Consider the following 27,091-nt stretch of genomic DNA (forward strand, 5'->3'; position numbering starts at 1 on the left):
CAGTCACTATGCTCTTTTACGACCACAGGCTCTAGACCAGAAAACTAATGGACCTCTCCATTAATTAAATCTCTTCCAAGAGCTCCCTGATACAGGTTCTTGAGCAAAGGACCTAGGTAAAACCTTCATGTGTTGAATTCTGTAAATCAACACCTTCAAGAACAATTGCCTGTTTTGTGTATTTCTTTTATATGTATGTACACCAGGTAATCCTATCAAATTGGGCTTATTATGCAGGTAGATGAAGCAGCCTTCTTGATTGGCCAGGGACTACCTAGCCTGCATTAGCTTATAGCCCAGACATTTATTTCCTTTAAAAAGGAAATGCCTCTGTCTTTTTGCTTGATCATTAAGCTTGGTGTACTATATGTTGATATCTCTTTAATTTCTTTGTGAGAGACTCAAAGGACCAAATTCACCCAAGGATCTTTAAATTACAGTTCAGCTAAAAGCACATGACTGCTTTTCACAGCACATTCCATCTAGCTTAGAACATTTTTAGTTACTGAATACAATTTTCTGTCTTTTGATTATATTTATGCGTGTGCGCCTAGAATTACTGTGCCTCAATAAATAACTCGGTTTTAATCCTCTGGCTCTTTTTTGGAAAGTCAAAGCTTTGGCTCTGCCCTCAAAGCTTACTTAGGCAGTTATTAGGAGTTAGGCCCCCGAGTGAAATCTAAGCTGGAGGAACTTTGCTTGTGAGCATTAAATTTCACCTCAAAAACAGTTCTGAAATATATGACTATGTGAGCAGTCTCCAGACCATAGTTATAGCTGCTGGGTCTAACAGGAGAGGAGAGGGAGGAAAATGAAGTTGTACTCACCAAACACTTGAACATTGTAGAGAATGAATGCTGCTGCAGCCTCCCCCATGCCATTGTCAGCCATACAGCTGTAGGTCCCCGAGTCTTCCTCACTGATTGCATCAATTAGGAGATTGCTGAGAAGGAATCGAGTCTTGTTGTAGCCAGAGACATTGGAGCCATCCTTAGCCCACGTGACACGTGGAGGTGGAATCCCACTAGCCACGCATTCAAGGATTAGAGTTTGACCCTTAGTGACAATGATGGTCTGAGCCTCTGGGGGATAAATTATGCGAGCTGCCTCAGCTGTGGAACCTAGTGCCAAGAGAGAAATCAGTGAAACAAAAGTAAGACAGTCTTGTAGAACAGGACAAGATGCACTATGTGAGCAGAAAAGCCTATTGGGGCGAAAAAGCCACTAAACAGGAAGTTTCACCAACTGGAATTTCACCAACTCTGCCATCAACAACTTCATCACTCCATATATAATACCAAAAGCAACAGAAAATGTACAATGAAGCCTTATGCTTGTGAGAAAAGCTTCTGCTACCTGCACTGCAAGAGGATACTTTGAATTTAACACTCCTGTATAGAAAGCAAGCTCTCAAATATGAAGGGCTTGTGTAAAACATGCAGCTTAAAAGGACTGCATTTGGTGGCACCAGCAAAATGGGACCACCACCTTAAGACAACCTGAAGCCAGTGAACCCAAATATTTGGAAGAAGCGACTTACGTCTCACACGGAGTTTCTCGCTAGACACAGATGTTTTTACTTCCTGGGTGATAGGGTTGTAGGCCGCACATTTGTAAGTTCCCTCGTCGTCTTGGCTTGCATTGACTATCTGAAGATTCCCAGACGGCATGATCAGATAGTTATCTGTTAAGATAAAGGAGCAAGAGATTCCTAAGGCAGGGAACATCCGTATTATACAATTTCTAGTACACTGTAAACACAAAAGGAACATTATTGAGTAATAATAAGAGGAGCAGAAGAAATTTCCAGCTAAGATTGAGAGAAAGAAAATGGTGAGTGGTTGGAAGAATGGAATAAAAAGATTGAGTAAAAAAAATAAAAATCAGCTTTAATTCTCATGGCAAACCTGGTATGATAATTAGGACACCATTTGGTTTTATTATGAAAATAAGGGATTCACTCATCCTCCCAGCACTTCCCAGCTTTCAAATATTTCTTTCACAGGTATATTTTTAGTGCTTCAAGAAAGTTACAGGACAGTCAAGAAATTGCTCCTGGGTGAGGACCGAAATGTGGAGTCATGAAAGACTATGTCTACTATACAGAAAGCCATAGCCCTTAAGAGAACTCAGAAAAATGATTGTACAGATCAGCCCAAAAGGCACAGTCAGAAGGTGTAAGGAGGGGTAAAAATTGACTAGAAGGTAAGTGAGATATAAAGCAGACACCAATTCCAGTTTCTCTTCCTTCATAAGTCAGTCACAGCTCACCTCTGGAGACCTCCAGCCATTCATGTTTCACACTGTAGCGAACCTGGGCCTTTGGGTGGCTTTCAGGAAGATCACAGGCAATTACGGCTGTATTTCCCTCATCAACTTCTATCACATGCTGGCCATCGTATTTGAAGTCTTTGAGATCTGTTTAAGAGGATAGCAACAGGATCTGTTAAAAGCTGAACTGCTGGGCTTTACACATGGGAGAAAAGTAAAAGTGGTGGACAATGTAAGTAGATTAAAAAGAATCACAAGGGAGGGGGGTCTCAAGGATTTGCATTTATTACAAACTGAGGAAGCTTATATCCTTTCCATTAGATTATATCACAATCTCATGTACTGTTGAAAAACTCCAAGAACCATAGCATATGCAGGTGTCTCAAATATGACCATTTCTTATGCCCCAACTGCTCGTTCTTTCCTAACCTCCTAATCCTAAACCTAGAAATAAAGAACAACCTGCATGCTGGAAGGTAATATGGGGTTCTAAGCTCTCCATTTCCTTTGCAATACTGTACTATTGTGGAGTGCTCACTTGTAAGAAGTGCAGGCGGACAAGAGGAGGGAACTTAATCTTCGCTCTCTCCACTCCCACCTTCCACATTCAGTCCAGCAAATTCCCCTACAAAATGTCAAGTTATAAATATTTTTCTTTAGCTGGGCTCCACAACAAGCCTAGGCAGGAGAAACATGGCCTGGGTGGGATGTTTTCAGGATAGAAATTGGATGCACAGGAGGAGTTACGCCACCCTGCCATCTGTCTTCCAATCTCCCCTTTGCAAATAGCTCCAATATTCCCATCACCTTGACAATATGTGGGTAGGACGACGCTTTTGCCAATGTGACACCTAGTTCACTGATATCAATAGGATTTACATGCAAGTGTGCTTGAGAGTGCAGCCTTTGTGTCTCCAGGAGTCATTTGGGGAGTTTCCTGTAGGCATGGTCCTGTTTTCATGGAGTACAATGGATGTACGTATGCAGTTGCTGGGCAAAGGCAGTATGCCACTAAGCAAATCATAATGCCTCTGGATTGATTGATTGATTGATTGATTGACTTTTAATTGAAACAGATTGAACAGCCCAACTGATTTTTCACTTGTCATCTTCTGTTTTCTTTATTCTTATAACTATCTAATTTCTCTGCCACATCAAATAGGAGTGTAGACTAGAGCTGATCTCTTTTTTAAAAAGGTCAGCAGAATTGTTGAAATTATCCATTATGACCATATGATTTCCAAATACCTATCACATTGCTTTGCAAGGTAAAGCATTTATTATCTGGTGAAGCGCTTTTAGCATCCAAACACACATACACAAACAATCAATTTGCAATGGGGAGCTATGTGCTGGCAGAGTGATGCTAGTGTCACTCCATAGGTGGAGGCTGACACAGCTGTTCTGGCCTGGGCAGTGAGAGACCTCCATTCCTTACAACCTACCCCACAACAAGGCAAATCAGGCGGTTTGATTCTGCCCTAAACTGCTAGTGTGGGAAACAATCTAGGATATTCCATAAAAACTTAGCCCACTACCGCAAACCCCCCGGAACAGATAATTAGTTCTCAAAACAAACTGAGACGTTTATGAAGGAGGAGTCAGTTTCAAAGTGTATTACCATAACCATAATAAACAAGCTTAAAACTTCATTGTTGTTCAAAACAGAAACCCATACCAACAGGGAACAGTTATTCAGCTTTGTATGTTTGTAATCAAATTGTAATTGTTGAGAATACTTGTCCTAATGTTCTACTGTTATGAACCTTGAGAAAAAGAGAAATATAATGGGTTTTCAGATATACTTGCAAAATTAACATTAGAGAGCAAGAGAGAGAGAGAAAGGTTTCTTATTGAGGTCTACTTTGTCTGCTAAACTAGTTGGCTGCACTATTCTCTGGGCTCTTAGGAGCAAAACAACCAACAAAGAGGTCCTTTAAAAGTGAGAATGAGTATACCAGATCAAGAGGGATGGATCAAGTTTCATCGGAGAAGGTATTTGACGTGACACCTGCCTTTGCTTGCCTGCCTGCCAGTACATTTGAGAAATCCATTAGGAGGGAATGTTTGCACAAGTTCTCACCACAACCAGCCAAAAAAACCCCAACAACCTCAGCCTTCCTTCTTCCTCTCTTCCCTGCTGTTTTCTCTATTACTGTGTCTGAACATTTCTTAACCATCTGCACAGATTTCAAGAATCAGGTGCCCAAAACTGAAACCTCTAATGAAGTTGTCATATAATAACAACTTTCTATTTCACTGGTTCTTGCTCTAGTAAACCCCTTTCCTTATCTAGCAAAACATAATAGTATCTCAGAGATACAATGCCATCTTTACCAAGGACTTACAATGCAAAGTTCCGTGGGGCAATGCAATGAGGGCCTGAGTGACCTACATATAATGAGTGGTATTAGAACTGTGATTTCCAATGGTGAGGCAGGATCTACCAATATGTCATGGGTGTTTGAGAGTGGCTCGCTAGTTTGTTAGCAGGTACTGAGGACTCCAAAGCAGAAAACAGTTAAAGGGGACTCCAGTTCTGGGTATGGGATTACAATTATCAAGTGAGTCACAGACATAGACCACTGCCAGTGAACTCCCTTGATCAAATGTCTTGATCACTATTTCGAAGTCCAGGTTATTCCAGAAATAGGAATAATTTTCTAAGCCCATATGAAATCCAAAGGGCCTTTGTTTGATACATATTACATCTCCTAATGATAAAACATGCACAAAATAACTATTATGTTTGGAAATATCAAGATGAACTACTGAAGCCTTTGCCCACAGCACACCTTCTTGGAATGCCTTTAGTGTAGCATGATTGTTGTGGCAAACATATGCTTCAACCCAGTAGCTATGTGGGATCCTGTTAATCTGGCTTTAATTAAAGAACTCACACCTAGTCCTCATGGTTTCTTGTAGTGCTATCTTCCTCAAACTGCCAAGCCCTGAGTTAAAACAAATGCCCTCTCTTAGCAGTGGAACCTCACTGATCCACATTGGGTTTGTGAGGTTGACAGCATCCTTTCTACCCCATCATCCCACTATGATATGGGAAAATAAGAGCTCAGAAGGAGATGCTTATGACTATCCATCTGTGGCTTCAGTAGGGTGTCAGACATCTCCTGTTCTATTCCTTCCCTAAAGCTTGTGTGGAATTACCATATATACTCGAGTATAAGCCGACCCGAATATAAGCCGAGGCACCTAATTTTAGCACAAAAAATTGGGAAAACTTATTGACTCGAGTATAAGCCGGTTCACCACACCACAAACCTGGTGGTGGCGGCAGCGGCAGAGGAAGAACAAGCAGCCCAAAAGGAAGAGGAGGAAGGAGCAGCCTGAAAGGGCTCCTTTCGGGCCACTCGTCCCTCCGCCGCCGCCTCTGCTGCTCACAAGAGCAGGCATAGGAGCCATGATTGGGAGAGGCACAGCACAGTGCAATGCCTCTCCCAACCACGGCTCCTATGCCCGCTCTTGCGAGAGGTGGGCGGCGGCAGTGGGACCAGTGGCGAGAAAGGGCTCCTTTTGGGCCACTTGTCTCTCCGCCGCTGCCGCTGCCACCCGCCTCACTCAAGTATAAGCTGAGGGGGGCTTTTTCAGCATAAAAAAATGTGCTGAAAAAGTCAGCTTATACTCAAGTATATACGGTACTACCCTAGTGCAGCAGCAGGGTGTATGCACACAACTGTGAGCAAGGACCTCTCTGCACATTCATCTGAGGAATAAAGGACTGGTTCTGATCTAGAGGCTGTAAGTTTGGAAGGCGATACGAATTCAAGAATTTTGAGAAACAATGTAGTAAACAGAAAGAAACAGCTCTGTGCTGCATCATGCCCTGCTCTAAAAACACATTTGCTAGGTCCAAAGGCTAAAAGGACTCCTTGACATCAAGAAATTAGTTAAACTGAAGGGAAAATATCACAAGATATAGATATCAAGTATTCCTTCACTGAAGCGCTACGATAAGAAAAGCTACATCAATACCCCTTACTGCACCAGTTCTTAATTTTAACCTTCACCTGAAAACTACAAATAAGCCCTTCATTTTCATAAGACTGGAGTCTGGGATTTTTGCCTGCAAAGTTTGTGATTTGGTAGCCTAGGATTCCTGACTTCTTTTCATATGACCCGTGCTAGTGAGAGGGTGTGCTGTCTACAGTTGGACTGGATCAATGCAAGTATTCAGGCAGCCGGGACAGCAAAAACTAGAACAGCCTGTGAACTGAAAACTATGGCCAAGTCTCTATTGGCAGACTGGAAGAGTGGAAAAATATGTTTTCTTTCTCTGGGATTTATACCAGCTCTCCAACAGCAAAAGACAGCTCTGGCTCCAAGGTTCTCCCACCCACGCTTATGGAAAAGTGACATGAAATTTCTCAAACAGGCTAATTAAAGCAAGATTGCTTCAAAAACATTTTTAAATAAAAAACAGCTCCCTTGGCAGCACGGCAAAAAGCCTCCCCAAATGAAAAACGTATTAGCTGTCAGGAGAATATTTCCGTGCTAGTGCCTGGATTCAAGAAGGGAGGGAGGGGAGAGACTTAACAAAGACATAAAAATGATTTGCAGCAAACATGTTTAATGCTTCAGGAATGTCTTGGCATCATGCAACTAAAATAATAATAATAAAAGTAAAAAGAAGGTGTAAAGGAGTGAACTTCAGAAAAATGATTAATTCTTTAAAGGCAGGCTGGGGAGGGAGAGCCATGTTTCCACAGGGTATTGCAGACAGATGGGAGGTTAATTCTTCACTCCCAAGATATCGATGGGACAAAAATTAAGGAGAGAGTGGTGCCGACTTTATTTTCCCATTTCTCTTTCTCATGGGACAAAATGTTAGGAGACACAGAAAACAGTGGTTGGAGAAAAGAGATTTGAAAGCTTGGCTGCTGACATCACACATTTATCTGATCAACAAAATACAAATAGAATCAGGAAAAATTAATGTGCATCCTGGTGGTCCAAATTCATCACAGCCATTTTTGAATCCCAGAGCCAAGGCAAAGGCTCCAAAATTACTGGCAAAGGATATGTGTGCACAAAAGCAGATCCAGAGCTTTAAACAAAAAACAGCCAAAGTCGTCTCAGCCAATGAGCAGAGAAAGAACAGCCCAACACTTCTGCAAGCCAAGCCACTGGGGAACAACTTTCTTTGCAGATGGAATATAAAACATTTTCTGCTTTTACAAGGTTTGCTTGTAGAAGGAAGAAGCAACCCAAGCTCAGTTTCACAAGGGTAAGAATGGCTTTTTCATAATAAAAAAGAACCATGACTTATCTTCTGAAATGCATTTACATCTTTGCTACCTTTTTTACTTATGTCACTTTATTTTCACCATGCCCTCAAATTCCCCAACAGGAAAACAGAGAAAATTAATCTCTGATCTATAGGAAGATCAGATTTCCTCATCAATATTCTGTCACTTTTATAATACAGTGGTACCTCGGGTTACAGACACTTCAGGTTACAGACTCCGCTAACCCAGAAATAGTACCTCGGGTTAAGAACTTTGCTTCAGGATGAGAACAGAAATTGTGTGCTGGTGGCACGGCGGCAGCGAGAGGCCCCATTAGCTAAAGTGGTACCTCAGATAAAGAACAGTTTCAGGTTAAGAACGGACATCCGGAACGAATTAAGTTCTTAACCTGAGGTACTACTGTACTAGTGCAACTTGGTAGAGTATGCCTGCATCTTTAAACAGTAATATGGCGTAACAGGGATATTCACACATTCAAGATTTGCCAGCTACATCATGCACAGTTTGTAATGCACGAAACAAGCACAGGTCTATGTCTAACACTCTGTCCTCTTGGCCTTCAACTGTCTCTTGAGAAAGCAAGTTGTAATTGTATAGGCCTGGTTCACACTTAACACCAAAGTTGAGAGAAAATTATGGCTTAATGTGTACACACAGCAACATGAATGCTTTAAGTGTACTCTGCTCTGCACATTGCAGCACAAGAGGGAAAACAAGCCACTGTCTGGCTTGTCGAAGTGGCCAAACCCAGTATCATGGTTTATATCTCCTAAACAGACTACAAGCAGTAAGTCAAGAACAAAGCTTGGTTACTATTCATAGTTTGTTTGGAGAAAAACAAAACACAAGCATGGGTTTGGACGTCACAACAAGCCAGACTCTGGCTTATTTACATACAGCACAGTAGCAGGGGAGCAGAGGAAGAACGTTCCAGCAGTGTGCACTAGCCCACTCTGCATTCATATTGAACTATACATAAAAAACAATGATCTAATGTGCCGTGCAAACGGGGTCACAGTAAATTATAGCAACAGCTCCACTTTTTTTTTGGAAGAGTTGTATGACAGAGTCTAGCCTTCACTGCACCTGTAATTTTAAGATAGAAACCCCCAAAAAATCCTGAGCCTTTGCCCAATACAATTCCAAACTATATAGGCTGAAGAAAAACATTTTACCTTGCATCTAGGGGATGTTAGGTGCTGGATAGGTGGCCTACCTATCAAAATAGTTTGTGGGGGTTGGGGGGGGTAGATCAATATCTTGCCCACCTGCCATATCCAGTTTCCCACACTTTAGCTAGAAGATAAAACTGCCTGTAATTACTACTGCATATTGGCAAGAGACTTTACAACTCAGCTTCAGGATTTTTGTTTGGTTTTGCAAAGAAGAAGAAGAAGAGGAGGAGGAGGAGGAGGAGGAGGAGGAGGGGGAGAAGCCAAAGTGAAGAAAACAGATATACAACAAAAAGGCCTAGTGTGTTATTACGAGCTTTGGAGTAAAACAGAGCAATCGTAAAGAAAAACTGCCAGCCACTACACTGATGTTGCTTGGAACTTGAAATCTGTGTTCTATATATAAGAAGCCAAGGAGCTCTTAAACTGAACTGAAATGTAAAATTAAGAACATCTGCTGTCAAGTTTGCCTTCGGTCCCAGATAACATATTGCTTTAAACTGGCACTGTTCTTTACTTAGTTAGTTGCCATCCATCTTGCCCAAATTTGGTGATTTTTGCAAATCCCCCGTAAGTTTGTCCCCAGTTTCTGAAGGACTCAAATCCTACGATGGATAACATTAGGCAGAAGAAAATGTACTAGACAGAAAGAAGTGCTCCTGGGGGGAAATAAATTAAAAATAAATAAAATGACCAAATATATTATTACATCAAATTCAGCAAAGGATTACTGTGGAAAGATGCAAGTTCAGGAAAAGAAAATGACTAAAAGCCTCTTTTAATGCAAAGCAAAAAATGATATGTTTCACTGGTAATCCACATTTAAGCTACAGGAATACAGAATGGTGGAGCACTTTGCCTGGCTTCCATTAAACTCTGGCTGCATTGCTAACTCACTTCATATACAACGTAAGCAAACCTCTTTGAGTTGAAATGGCTATAATAGTGTAGAACAAAGAATATCTGAGAGAAGAGCCACATCCTACTGCAGATGTTTAAACTGACTGTTGCTGTTTTGGTATGACAGCGGTTGTGCAATCATGCTGGTCCTACAAGTCCATATAGCCCAGCAGCAACCAGCACAGAGACTGGTGCCTTGAACATTAGGAGACTGGGACTCTTGATACGCCCACAAAACATCATGGGCCAGATTCTGCTAAGTCATTATGCAATGGAAGTGATCACAGAGACCCTCTAGTGCAGGGCTGTCCAACAGGTTGATGGTGATCTACTGGTCGATTGCGAGATGCCCCTGGTCAATCGTGGGATCCTCCTCCGCCCCCAAAAAGAAAAAAAGCTGAACAACTTTGGCTTCCCTAAAAAAAGCTGAACAACCTTGGTTTCCCTAAGTTTTTTTATAGTGGTTGTAGATCGCAGTCTCTTGGAAGTTGGATAGTCCTGCTCTACTGCAACAAGACTTCCACCCCTTCTCTGAGCCCTCCTCAAATCTGTAAGAAGACTCCCAGAACAGCATGTCAGGGAGGAGAGGGGAGATCTTCCCATTTGGCAAACAGAAATGCTTGCACTGATGGGATGATCACCTTAGCAAGATGTTGAATTCCACCCTGTGTAAGTTCACAGTTCCATTATCTCCACCTTTCTTACATACCTAAAATATATCCTTCTTCTGTTCTCAGCTGCTGTGTTCCTGTGCCACTGTCACAAATGTACTTTACGTGTACTTGTATACATGCAGCCTCTCCCCCGCTCTCTACTGTAAACCAACATCCCCATATGCAAAGATGTGCATAGCCGCCACACATCTTTCAGACATCCTTCCCTACCTTGCATATATACATATCCTATCCAGCCTTCCAAACTTGTGTATCACATATTCCATTTATCTCCTCACACGTCTACTATCACCATTATATAAATCCAGGAACAGTCCTATGTTTTCATTTCCTTCTCTCCCTCGCTGTAATTCTACCCTGGAAGTTCTTAGAGGGTGAAAATGGTTTTTCAACATGGAGCCAACAGCTGTATCAAGGGACTTATCAGATTAGAGGCCCTGACAGAAGCAAAATGAAAAATGAGGTTTTTTGTTGTTGAAAAGACAGCTGCAAATGCCCCCAGGTCCCCAAAGATGCCTCTGTGCAAGGGTCACTGCCCACTGCCACTTTGCAAAAAGCTAACACCCAGGTGTCCAGCTCCAGCTGAAGACTGCTTTGATAGCTTAATATTCAGAATGGAGCATACAAATGAAAACGAAGGATGCTTCACAAAACTGTAGATTTTTTAGGTAATATGCAAGAGAATTTTGTTTACAAAGCAGACTGCCTCTTCTTCTTCTTTGAATTCTTCATATACAATGCTAAGTTCACCTGGTGTTAATTAGAACAGCCAGCTGTTCTTGCTTATGCTGAAACTGGTCCTCTTTCATTATATTAGCAAATATGCTAGTTACATATTTACTGAATTCCACATTTTTTATCATATTTTTTCTTGCCTCATCTTGCCACAATTTCAGTTTTGAGAGGTGTCTGCTGATAAGAATTATATGCTGAAATTCAACATTGTGCTGTGTTGAACGTTCCATTCACACAAACATTGCAGTTTGCTGGACCCCCGCACTGTGCAAGTGGAAGTCCTTGCACAGGGCTTCTGCTGACAGGGTTTGTTACGTGAATATGGCCAGTTTTAAACAGGGTTCTTCCCAATCTAGCTACCTGGAGGTAGCAAAAGATCCATTTCGGAAGGAGGGACATTGCATTGAAAATACTGTTGGAGAGAATCCTTCTGTACTTTGGCTACAACGAACCCTTCTAGCATTCCATTTGTGTGTTTAGTTTGGGGGTCTTTTATTCCAATTTTTGCTCAAAGGCAGAAAACAACTAGGATTCAAGCAACACTGAATACAACAAATGTAGAGTGTTGCATTAGTCAGGAGGGTACAGATTAGGTCAGTTCACTATGGAATATGAAGCGAATGAATTTCTCAAGCATCCCTATCCTTGTGCACAGGATTTCCTATGCAACCATCAGAGTCAGAAACAGGTAGCATTTACCAGAGAATGCCAGTTCACGTGCAACATTTTCCCTTCGTGAATAATATAACTGCAACAAATAAAAGATGTACGCTGCCATGTATGAAGATTATTTTCCTGTATTTATCTTTGCTTGGGAGCGGCTGCGCACATTCACTGGCTAATACGAGCAACTGCAACTCTATTGTTGCTTTAACAAGTCTACCATTTCCACATTTCCTTCCCTCTGTCAAGGACTATATAACAATAGTCAATTTATCTCTACGTTTAAAAAAATCTGCTAAAGGAATTAACTGCTAGTCTCAACTAGTTCTCCAAAGTAGCCTGAGCAGGGACCAGCTCAAGGGTGTCAATCAGCATCTCTGCACTAAAGGCAGGCATATCCCAAGGCTAAAGTTCAGCTGCCAACATGTCAAAAATATTGGCAGGGATAATCCCATTCAGACATGGTGCCTTTGGGAAACAGGAAGGGCAATGTGTAAACCTCGTAAGAAACCTTAACTGTCACCAAAGAGACGGAGATATAGTTTCTAACATACCTTCCAAGAACCAAAGGAGGTTTTTTTTTTAAAAAAAAAGGAGGGGAGGAATCCTGAATAAGGATTCTCTTGGATCCATCTTTGTTTGACAACCAGGGATGTCTGCCCACATCCCTTTTCTCTTTTTATGTGTCCCTCTGCTTCTCTCTTTCCACAATGGGCCCAGATGCCTACTCTGAATACCTCCATTGGGCTTGAATTGCAACTTCTTTCTCAGCTAAACCCCAACAGACTCCTCAATTTTTTTGAAACTTCTCCACCACATACTGTTCTAGGGCATCCTCAGGGTTCCTGTAAGGTACTGCTCTCCTTGCCTATCTTCTGCATCCAGACGTATACTTCACCTTTCAAACTAACAGTTTCCAAGGCAGCTTGCAACAAAACCAAGCCCTTGTTGCTCTGGCCAGTGGCAGAGATAAGGGTGACTTTTCCCTCACTTGTGTAATCCCAAGGGACATGGCAGGCTTCCTTCTCCTGGTGCAGGAGAGCAGGTTCTTGCAGCTACTCATTCTCTGGTTGATGGCTGGGGCTAGGCTAGTCTTGCCCTTTCCAAGGTGTCACTTTCCTTGGAGGCCAGTGCTCTTTCCCTTTACACCTTTAGTCTCAATGACTCGAGCATCCTTCCCCGAAAGAACGAACACAAGAAGTTGTCTTATACCAAGTCAGATTGTTGGTCCATCTATCTCAGAATTGTCTACAGTGACAGTGGCTCTCCAGGATTCTGACTGGATTCTTTCCAAGCCCTAATTAAAGATACCAGAGACTGAATATGCAACCTTTTGCATGCAAAGCATGTACTTTGCCACTAAACCTTGCATCACATAAGCCCACCTTTCTGCTGCCTACCTGTCCAGCTCTCTCAATATCTAAGAGGCATTTTGCCTATTTGTGTTCATGGCCTTCTCTCAACAGCACGTGGAGCAAATGTTCAGCAACTAGCATACAACAGAAATTGGATGGGCATCTTTTGAACAGAGATCTTTTGAATATCTCTGTGTTTACAAATGATAAGACATAATAGATCTTCTTGCATATTATGTAGCTTATCGTATTCAGTCTGTCAGTGTTCACTTCATATATGTAGGGAATAAAATTACCAGTTGTGCCTCTTCCTTTCATACACAAAAGGGAAAATATTGCGATTATCTTTTATTTAAGCAAATTTTGTTTTATATAAAACAACAAATGAACAAACACTCAGGATAACATTAAACTATTGTTTTAAAGGCAATAATTCAAAACCTGTAACATACAGAATCTTCACTAACAACTCAACATAAGCATACTGGCAATATGGTTACACAGTGAATCAACTCTTTCCTGTCAACCTGGTTTGAAATGGCACATGATCTAACAATGTGCAAATTTAAGCAGGCTGAAGAGAAGGGGGAAATCCAGTTGGCCCTACAAGTCCACCAACAAGTTAATGTGACTCTGTCCTTAGTGTTATTTCAGACAGTTATCAAAGCCTCTAGCCTAATTTTAGTAGGGGTTCCTTCGGTGCCCATGTTATGATGGTGCACACTGCTGAAAAATTCTCACTCCACTCCTCTCCTGGTAGTATTGCTGCCCAATACTGGGAAACAACTAGAATATGGCTTGTCGTGATGTCTGAACCCAGGTTTGTGGTTTGTTTCCCATAAACAAACCACAAGCACTAAACCAAGAACAAACCTTGTTTACTACTCATGGTCTGGATTCAAATGTCATGACAAGCCAGAATCTGAGTTGTTTCTTAGTGGTATGGCGGCAGCGAGGGAGGACTGGGGCAAGTACCATTTAACTGCATGCATGAGCACACTGCACATTCAGTCACAGCTTGTTTTTAACTATGGCTTAATGTGGCATGCAAGCTGGATTGGCAAGTCTTGGAGTTTTCCAGTAAATATCTATGGAAGTTTAGCCTGTATCAATGGGCTCAAATTCAAAGTGACTTGGTGGAAAATTTTATGTGTTTCCAATTCACATAAGCTCTAGAAAAACAGGTGTTACTTCCTCACCTGTGTACACTGGAAACTTTGAATCTGGACATCTGACATCACGTTCTTGGTTGTTACTTTTCTCCATTTTTCTCTAATAGCACACATTCCTAATTTAACTATTTCACATGGAATCTAGGAAAATATGCGTTCTGGGTCTTTTTCCATATTATTTTCACAGTCTACATTTATTATTAGCAAACAGCATACATTGTGCTGAAATATACCAGCCTCATTTAGTTTTTGCATACAATATTATTTAATAATCACATATTATTCCCAACTATAGCTACTTCTGAAAGTGAATATTGTAAATGGCCTTTTTGTGATGTAACATCACTAGCTAACGTCGCTGTCTTCTTAGTTTTAATTAAAACTGTTTTATTTCAACAGCAACAGTTTACAAAAGCAAGCTGGATCTGTGGACCAGATTTTATGGACATTCAAGGAGATTTACTAGAAGCTCTGCTGTGGAAGCCTGACTCCCCTCATTCACTGAGGCTGGAATGGATAGCCATCAGCCAGGTAGGCTGAACAATGACTGCTTTGTCCAAATAAAAAACATTTGAGGGAACACTAGAAAGGCCCATAAGCAAAACAACTGTGCTAAGAGGCTGAGCAAGCAGCACTTTCCCAGTCCCTGTTAAATGCAAACCATGCTCTGAGTAATCTCATCCACCTTTTCACTCCCCTCCTCTATGAGCCCACAAGCAAAACACAGCCCCCATTCTGCTCTGGAATGCACTCTCCGAAACTTAATCTAACTGCAGAGCTCACTCCAAATCCCCAAAAGGCTTCAACCCAATGGCAGACCCCTCCCATGGAGCCTTGGAGCTGCTGTTCCATTCTCCTTTTCTAACCCGGCCCAACCTAAACATTTCACTTCTGATTAATATCTTGATGACAAGCCAATAATTCTTGGCTTTGAAACAAAACCAGCCCCTGTTTTGCACAAATGTATCTCCTTCAATCTTTTAGAGGCATTATCTCCTTTCTCTATTTCCCTCCACGCCCTGTGGTGCCCTGAAGAGGGAACCCTCCTGATACTAGTCAAGACAGGTTACTAGGCAGTTCTGTCCTATGACTCATACACATAATAGCATTTACCTTGTGGGCTTGCCATGTTAGAACTCTTGACTCTTAAACAATGCCAGCATCCCAATCTGAGTATCCTACTTAGTCCTATTTGTGGGAGTGCCTATGTGAGGTCAGACAAGGTGCTCTTGAGGCTTGTTGCGAAGCATATGTGTAACAGTGCTAACCCAGCATGAGGCCAGCATTCACATCCAAAATATATCCTATGTCTGAGAATGAAGGATGCTTAGATCATCTGATTAACACTGAATCAGGCAACTAAAGACAATGTGTTGTACATTGAGGAAAAGAAGCAAAGCTACTCACTAGCTAATGTTACCATGGCTGGAACACTGGCAACAACACCTTCAGGCACACGGGCTATGCACTGGTACCGGCCCACTGTGTCGTTGTTTAAGGAAGCCACGGTAAGCAACCTCTGATCAATATGGATCCCCAGGATGTCATCTGAGTGAAGCAGCTCCTTTCCGTTTAGTCTCCAGGACACATTTACAGTCAAGGGCTCGACCACACACCTCAAGCTGACTAAGCCACCATACTTCTGGACCACAGAAGCAGGCTGCACGGTGACCTGACGAGATTGACCTGAAAAAGGAGGACAGTTGAGAAATCCTCATGAACACTGGTTTACAAAACGGAGGTAGATCTACTAAACTGGAGGTACCAGCTATCTACATTATAATCACATTCACATTGTTTAGGCTTGTCATGCATTAACCATTCTGAGCAGAATTCAATAAAAATGGAACAAGGTGATACCACAGGTTGAAGGCTATTGGCATTTAGTGGTTGGTTACTTATTACTAAGATCATAAGAATACATCACATTCAACTGTTGAGACTTCACCTTAGGGATATAGATCTTCAGTCTCAACAAGGGCACCATGCTGTTAGTGCGGCTTTATATGTAAGTAAAGGCATGTTCCACCGCACAGTATTCTAGCTGCCTTCTCTCTCTCTGTCCTGCCCTCTACTTCAAGAGAGACAGTACACACAGAGCACATCTGTAATACTCTGCTTCCATAGTGAGAGAAGCAAAGTACTGTCCTATGGTGACTAAGTAAAAAAGCAGTACAAAGTGGAATGTAAAAACTGTCTTGCTGAATCAGATCAAAGGACAACATTCTGTTTTTAACAGGCATATACCGTAGTCCTGGAAATCTCATAAAGCAAGAAAGGCCTCCTCTGATATTTTGTCCCCATCACTTCATGGTTAAAGGTATACAACTTCTGGAATTAGGTGAGTTTGCCATTTGGCTGCTCACCCATAGGCAATTGCTACTCACTCCAGGTGAGCAGCAAATTTCATGACTCAGCAATGATTCTCAAATGTTGACTTGGGATTTGAAAGCAGTCCTAAGTGGCTGAAAATAAGGCTACAGAAAAAGATTAAAGGGAGGGCAGCATTTGAAAGTTGAGAAGTAGGACCAATCCCATAAGCAAAATGGAAATAAAGTTGAGTCCTTGAAAATGCAGCAGAATAATAATAATAATAATAATAATAATAATAATAATAATAATTTATACCCCGCCCATCTGACTGGGCTTCCCCAGCCACTCTGGGCAGCTTCCAAAAAAATATTAAAATACTGTAATACATCAAACATTAAAAGCTTCCCTAAACATTTATTAGGGGGAAATGGGGGGGGGGGAACGCTCACCCAAATTTGCAATGCAACCAGCAGATGCCAAGAGCAAACAGATGATAGCAGTCATTGGTCTTTCCCCCTCTGATATCATGGCCATCCCATGCAGAGGAGTCTGGAGCAAAAGATGCCAAGTGAAGTTCCCATAAGCTGCCCCAGAGGACTTAAGGGTGGAAATTCAGCTTTGTGAGGTGCCCTGGATGACAGGGAGATAAGAGATAAAATAGTAGGTTAGTAAAGAGTCAAGAGAATACCGGTAGTTTTTTTGACACACATCAACACCCAGAGTCAGCATTTAGTCCTCAGAGGATGGAATCACAAATTTAAAGGCAAACATGGATAGTTGTGCCTCTTAACCCTAATAAGTGAAGGCGGCATTCCATCTTGCCATGAAGGCAGCTTGAGGTGAAGAAACTAGGTGGTTCAGATCTTATCGCCTCTTTTGCAAGGACCGTTTACAAGAGGAAGTCATAAACATGAATGCAGCGCAATGCACATTTATCTTCTCTGATGTCGGCAAATCAATAAATGGTTCAGTACAAGATCCAGAAGGTCTCATAGCCAGAGGGTCAAGAAAACTGCCACAATTATACTGCAAATAGCAGTGTATGATAAAAATGATGAGTATTTAAACAAGTGGACTATTGGTTACTTGAAGTTAGCAGCAGTAATTGCCTCTTGGAACAGCAAATTCATGTAAACTAAGCACATAGAAGCCTATGGATTGTCAATGTACCAAGCTGCAACTGTACTTAAGCATTCAGTGGAAGAACATAAGCACTGTTCACATTGCACTCATGGTAGTGATCAATATGACTGTTTTTCACCACCACCACACACTCCCTTGCAGTGGATCTTTCATTTGTAGTAAAATTAATATGTGAACAACACAGTCCTGCTTAGCTCCCATTGTATAAACTCTATCCACCACAAATGAAACATCGCAGTGAACTAATGTGCTATTACGGATATTTTTAGGACATAAAATAAGAACACGTCCAATCAAGTGCAGCTTAAATAGTTTGTTTGCCAAGTTCTGTTACCTCTTTACTTGGCTGTGGTTATAAAAAATATTTTGGTTTAAACAGAAAGACAAATGAATAGATTTCCTCAGCCCCTGGGCTCTTCTTAATACAAACAGATACAATACAGAGAAAAAAACAGGAAAAGAAAAGCTTTTTGGGGAGAAATTATGGTAAAAAAAGGAGACACAGAAAATTGTCACACAAGGATACACCAGATACTATATAGACACAGTGCTCACATAGCGCAGTAAGGAATTTAAAAATAAAATAAAACCAGACCAATATAAATGCATCCAGACTCAGGCTAGAATCCTCACCCCACTGACTTCAAAGGCAGTGTCAAATTAGATTTAGACTTTACTTTGAGCATGGTACTGTCAAAGTAAAGCATTTTAAAGTCATTTTTAACTCCAAGGGAAGAGATATAAGCCCATGCTTCACTCTTCCATTCAATCAATGGAATTCAATCAATTTAAAATTCTCAACTTTGACTGGACTGCATCCTTCATTATCCCACCAGTAAAGGTGCAACAGGGACAATGGATTAGAGGAAATGAAAAGTAAGAACTTTGTTTTTATAAATTATTTCCCTTCAGGTTAAAAACAATTTCCTGTCCGTGGACTGGGGGCATGGAAGTCACTTTCATTAAATCAACGACTACACTATTGGCAGAGATTAAGGAGGGGGAGAATCAGATGCATGAGGTGTAAAAGCTAATATCATCCGTGTTACCTATCCCCATGCTGCTCAAAAGTGTGTATATGTGGAAAAAATCTGTATACACTGCGGAGAACAAGAAGAGGGATGGAGGAAGAGACAAAGGAAGATTGAGGGAGTCCTATAATAGTAACATTGGCAGATATAGAGGTGTTTGTTGATTAGAATCTGAAGGTTTTATTGAGGAAATGCTGCCTGCAGCTCCAGACCCCCTGCTGCTTAAATAAGGGCCAGCCAAGCAATTCTTGTTACTACCACACCATCTGAAATTTATGAGGAGGGTCCTAAATGAAAAACAGCCCGTGTTTCAGCTGCTGGGCATGAGCAAGCCTTTTGCTGCAACTTGAGGAATGGATGAAGGACAATGGGGGAAGGGAGAAGGTGTTTGGGGAAAGGAGAAATGAAAAGGGAACTCAGGCAGGCAGGCAGAATTGTCAAAGCCTGTAAGGTGGTTTCCTGTCTAAGGGCAACTGCAATTCTGCCAGGTCTTCAGTCAAAGGGATTGACGTATCAAAGTTCTACAAGCTGAGTGAACTGGCCTGTGATGCTATGAGAAGTGATTTGGTAGTAATTCCCACTGAATTTATGAGTAAATAAGGATAGGATCCCACTGTATAAAACACAACCAAGAGTCTGTACTTTTCAGTTTTTGCCCCTGCTTAGTCATAGGTACAATTTAGATGGAAACAAATAAAGAAACACTTCAAGGCTATGGCATGGGGGAAGAAGAATGACTACTCCTTTTAACTGTTAATATCTTGCTCACCTTTGCACTACTTAAGCTGAGAAAAGATGTAAGGGAAGAGTGCATGAGTTATGTATTTTATTGTGCAGGAAAATAAGCAGACATTGCAACACTTCTATTAGGAAAGTCTAGGTTTTAAAAGGGCTGCCAAACAAGATAGTCTTGACTCTGCCACTTTTGCTCCTGTTGTCAGGTACCAAAGAGAATCTATTTACGAAGTTGAACTATGTTCCATATTGACCATGTATTGGGCTGGATTGATAAAAAAAACCCAACCAGAAATGATGTCCCATTCTTGTCCTAGAGGCCAGTCAGCAGCAGGATCCTGCAGAGAAGGCATGCCCACAATTAGTCATGCGCTCTCAGCCCATTTCTGAGGGCTGAAAAATGATAGAGAATAAAGCTTTTAAAAAAGTGCAGGCCAAGGATGTAAACCAATCCATTAATCTTCTCCACTTTGGTGACATTTACAAGGAATCTGAGGTGGCAGACCAGTTTATGACATCAGCCCTAGATATGCCACTCTTGAAGGCTGATTTTAGAAACAGGAAAGCCAAGCTAAATACACAATTTAAATGTTGTGAACATCAGACCTCATAAAATGGACATTTTAGGCTTTCCTCTTGATCTGAATATAGTAATCTCTAATTATTTTTTGTTTGCATGAATTAGTTTTGTCTACAGGTATACAAAACAATTAGTCTGCATCATTGCTCATTGTAATTAAGATAAGCAATTACCGGCAAGACAAGATTTACAGTAGGTCACTTGCAAGTCAACTCAGATTACAGGCTTAATTTCATTTTTTGTTTTAATGGTTAGATCACTATTACTTTTATGCTTTCTTCTATGAACTCTATGAACTCTAAATAGAAAAGCAACTCATTTGTGAAGGGAGAAAGCAGGGGGCAATTTTTTAAAAGAACAAAATAATGTACAATATTTGAAAAAAAATTAGCTCATCGATCTCAGTAACACATACATTTTCATATATGTTAAGGACAATAAGTCATGACCATAGGTCAAGTAAACCCACACAGAATAGTGACACAAATACTTATGGAATAGCTCATTAACTGACCACATTAAGACTAGCTGTTGAATTGCTACTTATGGTTTCTCCCATAGAGGTGAGACCGTGGCTGCATAAACACAATACCTTTGAAGCACATTTGCCCCCGCCCCCCATGAGAATCCTGAGAATTGTAGTTTACGCTACATAGAGTTATAGTTTCCAGCACCCTTAACAAATTATAGTTCCCATGATTCTTTGGGGGAGGGGAAACATGCCTTAAATGTGCTTTAAAGGCATGGTGTGTGCACAGCTTGTGAGTAGTACAATGTGAATCCTTCTTAGTGAAAGCTCAAGGTTTATGACATTTAGAGAACTCCCTGAAACTTAAGCCCTATTCAGGTGTTCTCCCTTCTGCAATTACTGCTGAGTGAGAGGAAAAGTGGGACAACAGTTGTTGGCCCTGCCCCTCCATCATGATCCCCTCCTCACCTTCCACACACTGAAGTGGGAAGGTCTGGTGTAGGGCATCTGCCCAAGCAGAGTTCTGAATCATGGAGTGAGCCTAAACACATAGAGCAGCCTCCCCAATTCAGTTTCCCCCACCCTCCAATGTGTGGAAGGTGATGAAGGGGACACAACAGTAGGGTCAGAGCCATCTAGCGTGGCCCACTGACACTCCTCACGGAACTATAATTGCATGACGAAGAACACCCAAAATAGGGCTTTTGACAACAGCTGTTTCTCAGTAAGAGTTCAATGAATAGGTTATTGCTGTATTCTTTAACATAACTGACTTTTGAATAAAAATATAATTTTGGGGTTTTCTATGCTTTATAGATAGACCATGAATGCATACTGCTATTGTTAACAATTCTTGAATTTGGTGGGTATTGTAAGACAAAATGTAAAAAGTAACGATGAAGGAGGGGAAGAATGAGATGTGAAAGCTCAGGTGTTAAAAAACAACAACAGGTGGAAACTCTTATTTTTCCCAGGTCTTCACACCTACTGTACTGTATTGCACAATCACAAATCAAAGACATACATTTCTATGAGAATAAACAGCCAAGAGTTTTGTAGCACTTTAAAGGCTTAACACATTTTATTAAGGCATTAGCTTTCATGATGAAGCCTACAAATGCTTATGCAATGATGACATTTGTTAGTCTTTAACATGTCACAAGGGTCTTTGTTGATTTTGTTGCAACAGATTAATGTGGCTACCCACAGCCCTGGAAATTTACAGATTAGGTTGCCCATTTGACCAAGTGATAAAAAGCAGAAAAATTATGTTTCAGTGTTAGTCAGTGGATCTGTATTAACACACATATATTCATATAATCAAATCTTCTCTAGCTGTTTTGATAGTCTACAAGAAAATTAGACAGTTATCAGTGAACTGCCACTGAAAGCATTTAGAACCATCATGCAACTCTACCACTGAGACCCTTGCTTATAGACTAAGGACTGAAGTAATTATGGCACGTGAACTCTCTTTTGCAACCCAGAAACCAATGTCACCAGCTAAAGTGACAATTGCCTATCACAATTGTGTATGATAGGGGACTTCCGCTGATAATCTAATAGACTTAATATCCCAGTCCCAAATTCATAGCGTTCTCAGGTACAAAGCGGCCTTAATCAAAAGCAATGCTGGCGTTCTTGCATCATGCTTCATTTCTGTTACTTCTTTCTACCCTCTTATCCAAAGTGAGAACATCACAGTAAAGTGGAATAGTCAGTTTACCCCTTGTGTTGCCCGCCTTCCACACACTCTGGAAACTGCCTTAGCCCTATAAAGGATAAAATCTCCTTACTAGAGTGGGAAGGGGGGGGGGAGATGCACTTCCTTTCTTCTATATATTTCTCCCCCCACCCAACCCCACACACTTAATTTTCACTCCTCTCCCCCCCCCTTCAATTCTGTATAAATTCAATTTGACAACCCTGCTAATTGGATAAACGTCGTTCCCTATGCTCCTTTAAAGCAGTTCTCTTTTCTTTTCTTGTTTTTGGAGGGTGATTGTGGCTGTTCTTTAACATGAATTCCATCTGCTTTATTTCTCCTCTCCCTATTCAGCATCCTTCCTGAATATTTATGAAGTGTTTTGCCATCCCCCTCCCAACCTTCCCTCCTTCCTATCTCCTTTTGCTCCCTTCTCACCTCCCTCTTTCCCTCCTTTGGCCAGCCAGCCCCACTCCCTCCCATGTTCCTTCTTCCTTCCCAGCTTGGCTCAGTTATTCCCTCTCCTATCTCTCATTGCCCCGGACAATAACCTTCCAAATGCACCCCCCCACTCCGCTTTAGATAAACACAGGCAGTGTCAAGTGTGAGGAGAAGGGGGGAGGGAGTTCAACTGCCAGTCAAGCCTCAGGTCTTCAATGAGGCCTAGAGGCCTACGCTAATCTGCTGCATGCTTGCCATATGGGAGCTGTGTTGCCCTGGGAAACGCTAACAGGCAGAACGGAGCTTAATAGAGTCCATATTCATTGTAATGCAGTGAGATGGCTCGAGGGACTATTGCCCCTTGGGTCTGTTTTCATTCTTCTGTTCCCTCTCTTTCTTTCTTTTTCCCTCCCTTTTTTCCCTTTCTTTCCTCTTTTCAAAAGACAAGGTCCCTGGAGAGCTCTAATCTGGAGAGGCTGGGGCTCAGTGAAGGGACAGGGTTTGGCGCTTGCAGAAGGGAAGAAAGATGGCTGGGAAGATGAGGAAGTGGAGTGGACAGTAAAGGAGCAACTAATAAGCATGCCGTGGGCCAGCTGTCAAGATGTCCACAATGCCTCCTCTTCGTGCAAATACCTGTGCGCAAAGGCGGCGGGAGTCCCTTTTCACCATAGGAATCCTTGCCCTTTGCAGGAATGTTGCAAACTTGGATGACTTGGGTGGAAGGTGAATACAGATTACCATTTAGCGAGTGGTAGTTTACTAGAATTAGGTACAAATCCACAGGAAATGCCACAGTATCCAGTCAAATGGTGAGCAGGATTTTATCAGTTCTCTGAAGCCCTTGCTTTCTGGTGAAGCCCAAGGATGTGGTAAAACTCTCCTTGCCACATGGAAGGATGTTATAATGAGCTTACAAATTAAGACTGTGGTATATATCCATGATAAAGGTAAACTGTGCCGGGAACTAGAATGGTCAAGGAAATTACTCCAGAAGATAAAAGCTATCGGAAGCAGGCACTGCAAACCAATTCAGAGCTGAAGAAGATGGCTAACCTTTTCTCTCTCCGCTCAAAGGGACTGGATTTGCAATAAAATGCCAAATATGTTTCTTTTTATTAATAATGCTTTCTGCAACCCAAGCACTTCCTGCCACAGCTCCATACCGCAAATGAAATCTTAACTACAATTCTTCTCTAATGGCTCTCTCACTCTTTCCACCTCTAACTAATGAACATGTTAATGACACAAGTGAGAATACATAGCCCGCAAGCACTTACATAAGGGATGATAAACTAAAAATAATTACATAATGCTGTCATATCTCGTAATTCTTAGCTCTTTAACTCTTACCAGATTTCCAGCAGCAGCTTAACAAAAGCTGGCCTTCTATGTCCACAATAACTTTCAATAAAACTGAGAACACTAATCCCCTAAAACAGTAAATCACTGTTATTTTCCTATTTGCAAACTCAAGATTTTTGTTCTTTTATTGTAAAGAGAGTGTTTAAACAACCAGAATATTGTAAATAAGGTAAGACAATATTCACCCTGTGTTCCAAGCATGGAATGTGTGGTATCAAGCACTAAGGGAACGCTGCATAATATCAGTACTAATAAATTAGAAGGCCAATTCACACATCCCTTTTAGCATGGTAAAATGTCAGTTCTTTCAAGCTACAATGAAGTCATTCCATAGCAGCAACAACAAAAATCACATCATTGTGCCTCCAGTGCAACATTTAGTGATCTACAGTATACAAACAGAAGTGGATTATCAGTTTTCATAATACAATAGCATGAAAACACCTTCATTACTAGTCTTCTGTATGAAGTTTAAGTCTCATTTCTGCATATCTAGCCTGAAAGGATTTTCGTTAGCCATAAATCTAAGATGAAGGTAAAAATTTTGAGGAAAGGTGGGATTAAAATTAAATACAAGTAAATGTAGGACTTTGTAAAAATAGGTAGCATCATCTAGAAAGGAAGGAATTTAAGAGGACTTTAAACCTTTCTACATGTAAACAAACCATTCCAGCCAGGAGGACCCCTGGTGGAAAGTTAAACATCTGCATCCTTCCTCCCTTATGCTGTGTCTTCATTTCATCCCTCCAACATCCAGAGATTATAGAACGTCCTGGCATAGTCTGGGAGTTACTTTAGCTCCCAAGACAACTAGTTTTACTATCACCACACCTGTATCGAAAGTGGCTCAGGAAACCAAATGGGTTGTCAGATCACCAACCAAATCCCAGCATGTGTTGACTAAATATTATAAAGAGAGATACTGTATTTGTTGTAGTTTGGATGTGATTCCTGACTGCATGAAAACATGACCTGAAGACAGAGGTCCACAAATTTGTCCTGGCTTATTTGATGGCAATTATTTGTAGTTGCACTGAACCCTCCTGCCTCCAACCCTTTGTGCATGCCAGAGGAAGGACCAGGTCTCTCTCACTATTGTTAAGTGTTTCTATGTCTCAATGTATTAATGTTTCTGTCTCAATGTATTTTTGGTTACAAATGCCAGCAAGTACAGTACAGTATATCTAAAAACTTTTGTGGCTGGATAGGAATCTAGGAAGTTGCCTAACACCATCAGACTGTTTGCCCATCTAGCCCAGTATGGTCTGCTCTACTAGCAGTGTCTCTTGGAGTTTTGCCTTTCCTAACACAAGGGATTGAAATAAGGGATTCTAAATACAAAGCATGTGCTCTATCATTGAGCCATAGTCTCTCTTAGCAGGTATGACATACATATGTGTACAGTGGTACCTCAGGTTAAGTACTTAATTCGTTCCGGAGGTCCATTCTTAACCTGAAACTGTTCTTAACCTGATGAACCACTTTAGCTAATGGGGCCTCCTGCTGCTGCCGTGCCGCTGAAGCCCGATTTCTGTTCTCATCCTGAAGCAAAGTTCTTAACCTGAAGCACTATTTCTGGGTTAGCGGAGTCTGTAACCTGAAGCGTATGTAACCTGAGGTACCACTGTATAGCTGTGTTTGTGTGTAGATTTAGGAAAATTTTGTATGTATTAATTTAAAAATCTAATTAATTACAAAATTTAGTACTATTCAGCATGAAAGCTGCAATCCTAAGTAAACTTACTGTGTAGTAAGTAACACTAAGTAGTAATAAGTACTACAAACTTACTAAGTAGTAAGTAGTACTAAGAAGTAAGCACCACTTATTATTATCATCATCACAATTTGTATACCACCCTATACCCGTAGATCTCACTGCAGTTCACAGCATAAAATTGCAATAAAAAAAAAACAAAATACGTAATAAAAACAAAAACAGAGCTTACTTCTGATTCAGCATGCTTAGGTTTTCACTGCACAATGGAAACATTATGGCCCTCAATTCACACAGCTTCAGTGCTGGAGGAACCATCGAAGCCAAATTGCAATTCTTCTGTTTCAGTTTCTTCTATTGCATATTACGGTGTTTATGAGGTGATTAGAATAGCAGACAGTTCATCAAACCATGCAGATAATCAAACCATGCAGCTTAGCCTTCCCCCTTACATGCATTTTTCTAGGTACAGTGAGCTTTTACAAAGATCCCATATACATGCCACACTTGGAAGCCTGACGTGATAATGTCCCAGCAAAGCTTTGCTGCTGCTGATTACATAAACTGGTAATAAAGCCTACCTGTCAACCAGGTCACTCTGTGTGTGGGTGTACTGGTTACTTGTTCATAAATAGCCTGCCTATATATCAGCGAGTACCAAGCTCAAGTTTATTCCTCCTTTGGCCAGTGAAGTAGATGAATTCCAACACCCCAAGATTGCTATTTATGGTGCTTTTGCATTTCATGAGTTTAGCAACGTATGCTAGCACACCTCCTATGCTGTCCAGTCCCTACCATTACAATCATGTCAGCAACAAAGGAGGACTTCTCTACGACGGGAATCAATCTGTTTCCTCGTTTGGGATTGTTTTGATAAGTTCAATTTTTCTTATATAATACCACCTGTCAGGAATGTTTATGTTGCTGACACAAATACAATGCAGACAGTAGTTTTAATTACCTTCTGTGTTTCAGCAATTAGTATCTCCTCATTTCTACAGACAATGAGTATCTGTCATATTTGTAATTGCTATCTATTCTTGTTTCCTCAGTCTAGTATGTCCACCAAGGCTTTTTCACTTTCAGAAATCAACTTCTCTCCAACGTTGACCTCCTCTATCAGCTAGGAGTGGCTTACTAATAGTAACCTCTATGCATTAGATACAAAACAAAATGGATTGTGGAAATACATCAAAGATGGCATTTCACAAGACAAATAGAGGTGTCATGTCCCCTTAACCTCCACTGGTGTACATGTGCAAGAGGAAGGGCTGAAAGAGATATGGGAAATACGGCCTGTCTGTTCCCAATACAGGAAGGAAGAATATTCTTTGCTCACATCTTGCTTGCTGGTTTTCCACAGACATCTGGTTGGCCACTGTGAGAACAGGA

General features: G+C 41.2%; 1 protein-coding gene across 4 annotated transcripts in view; it reads right to left on the minus strand.

The window, feature by feature from the left end:
- Positions 1-27,091, minus strand: part of BOC (BOC cell adhesion associated, oncogene regulated) — a 67,244-nt gene that overhangs the window by 15,971 nt on the left and 24,182 nt on the right. For all 4 annotated transcript variants that reach the window (XM_081004298.1, XM_081004299.1, XM_081004300.1 and 1 more), the window contains exons 2-6: positions 16,969-17,149; positions 15,614-15,892; positions 2,272-2,418; positions 1,541-1,684; positions 828-1,121 (exon numbers count right to left, since the gene is read on the minus strand). In XM_081004298.1, the coding sequence (XP_080860424.1) occupies positions 828-1,121; positions 1,541-1,684; positions 2,272-2,418; positions 15,614-15,892; positions 16,969-17,053 (949 nt within the window). In that variant the 5' untranslated portion in view covers positions 17,054-17,149. The remainder of the gene's footprint in view (positions 1-827; positions 1,122-1,540; positions 1,685-2,271; positions 2,419-15,613; positions 15,893-16,968; positions 17,150-27,091) is intronic.

Source organism: Podarcis pityusensis (genome assembly GCF_964106645.2).
Source record: "Podarcis pityusensis genome assembly, chromosome: 4".
Taxonomy (NCBI): domain Eukaryota; kingdom Metazoa; phylum Chordata; class Lepidosauria; order Squamata; family Lacertidae; genus Podarcis; species Podarcis pityusensis.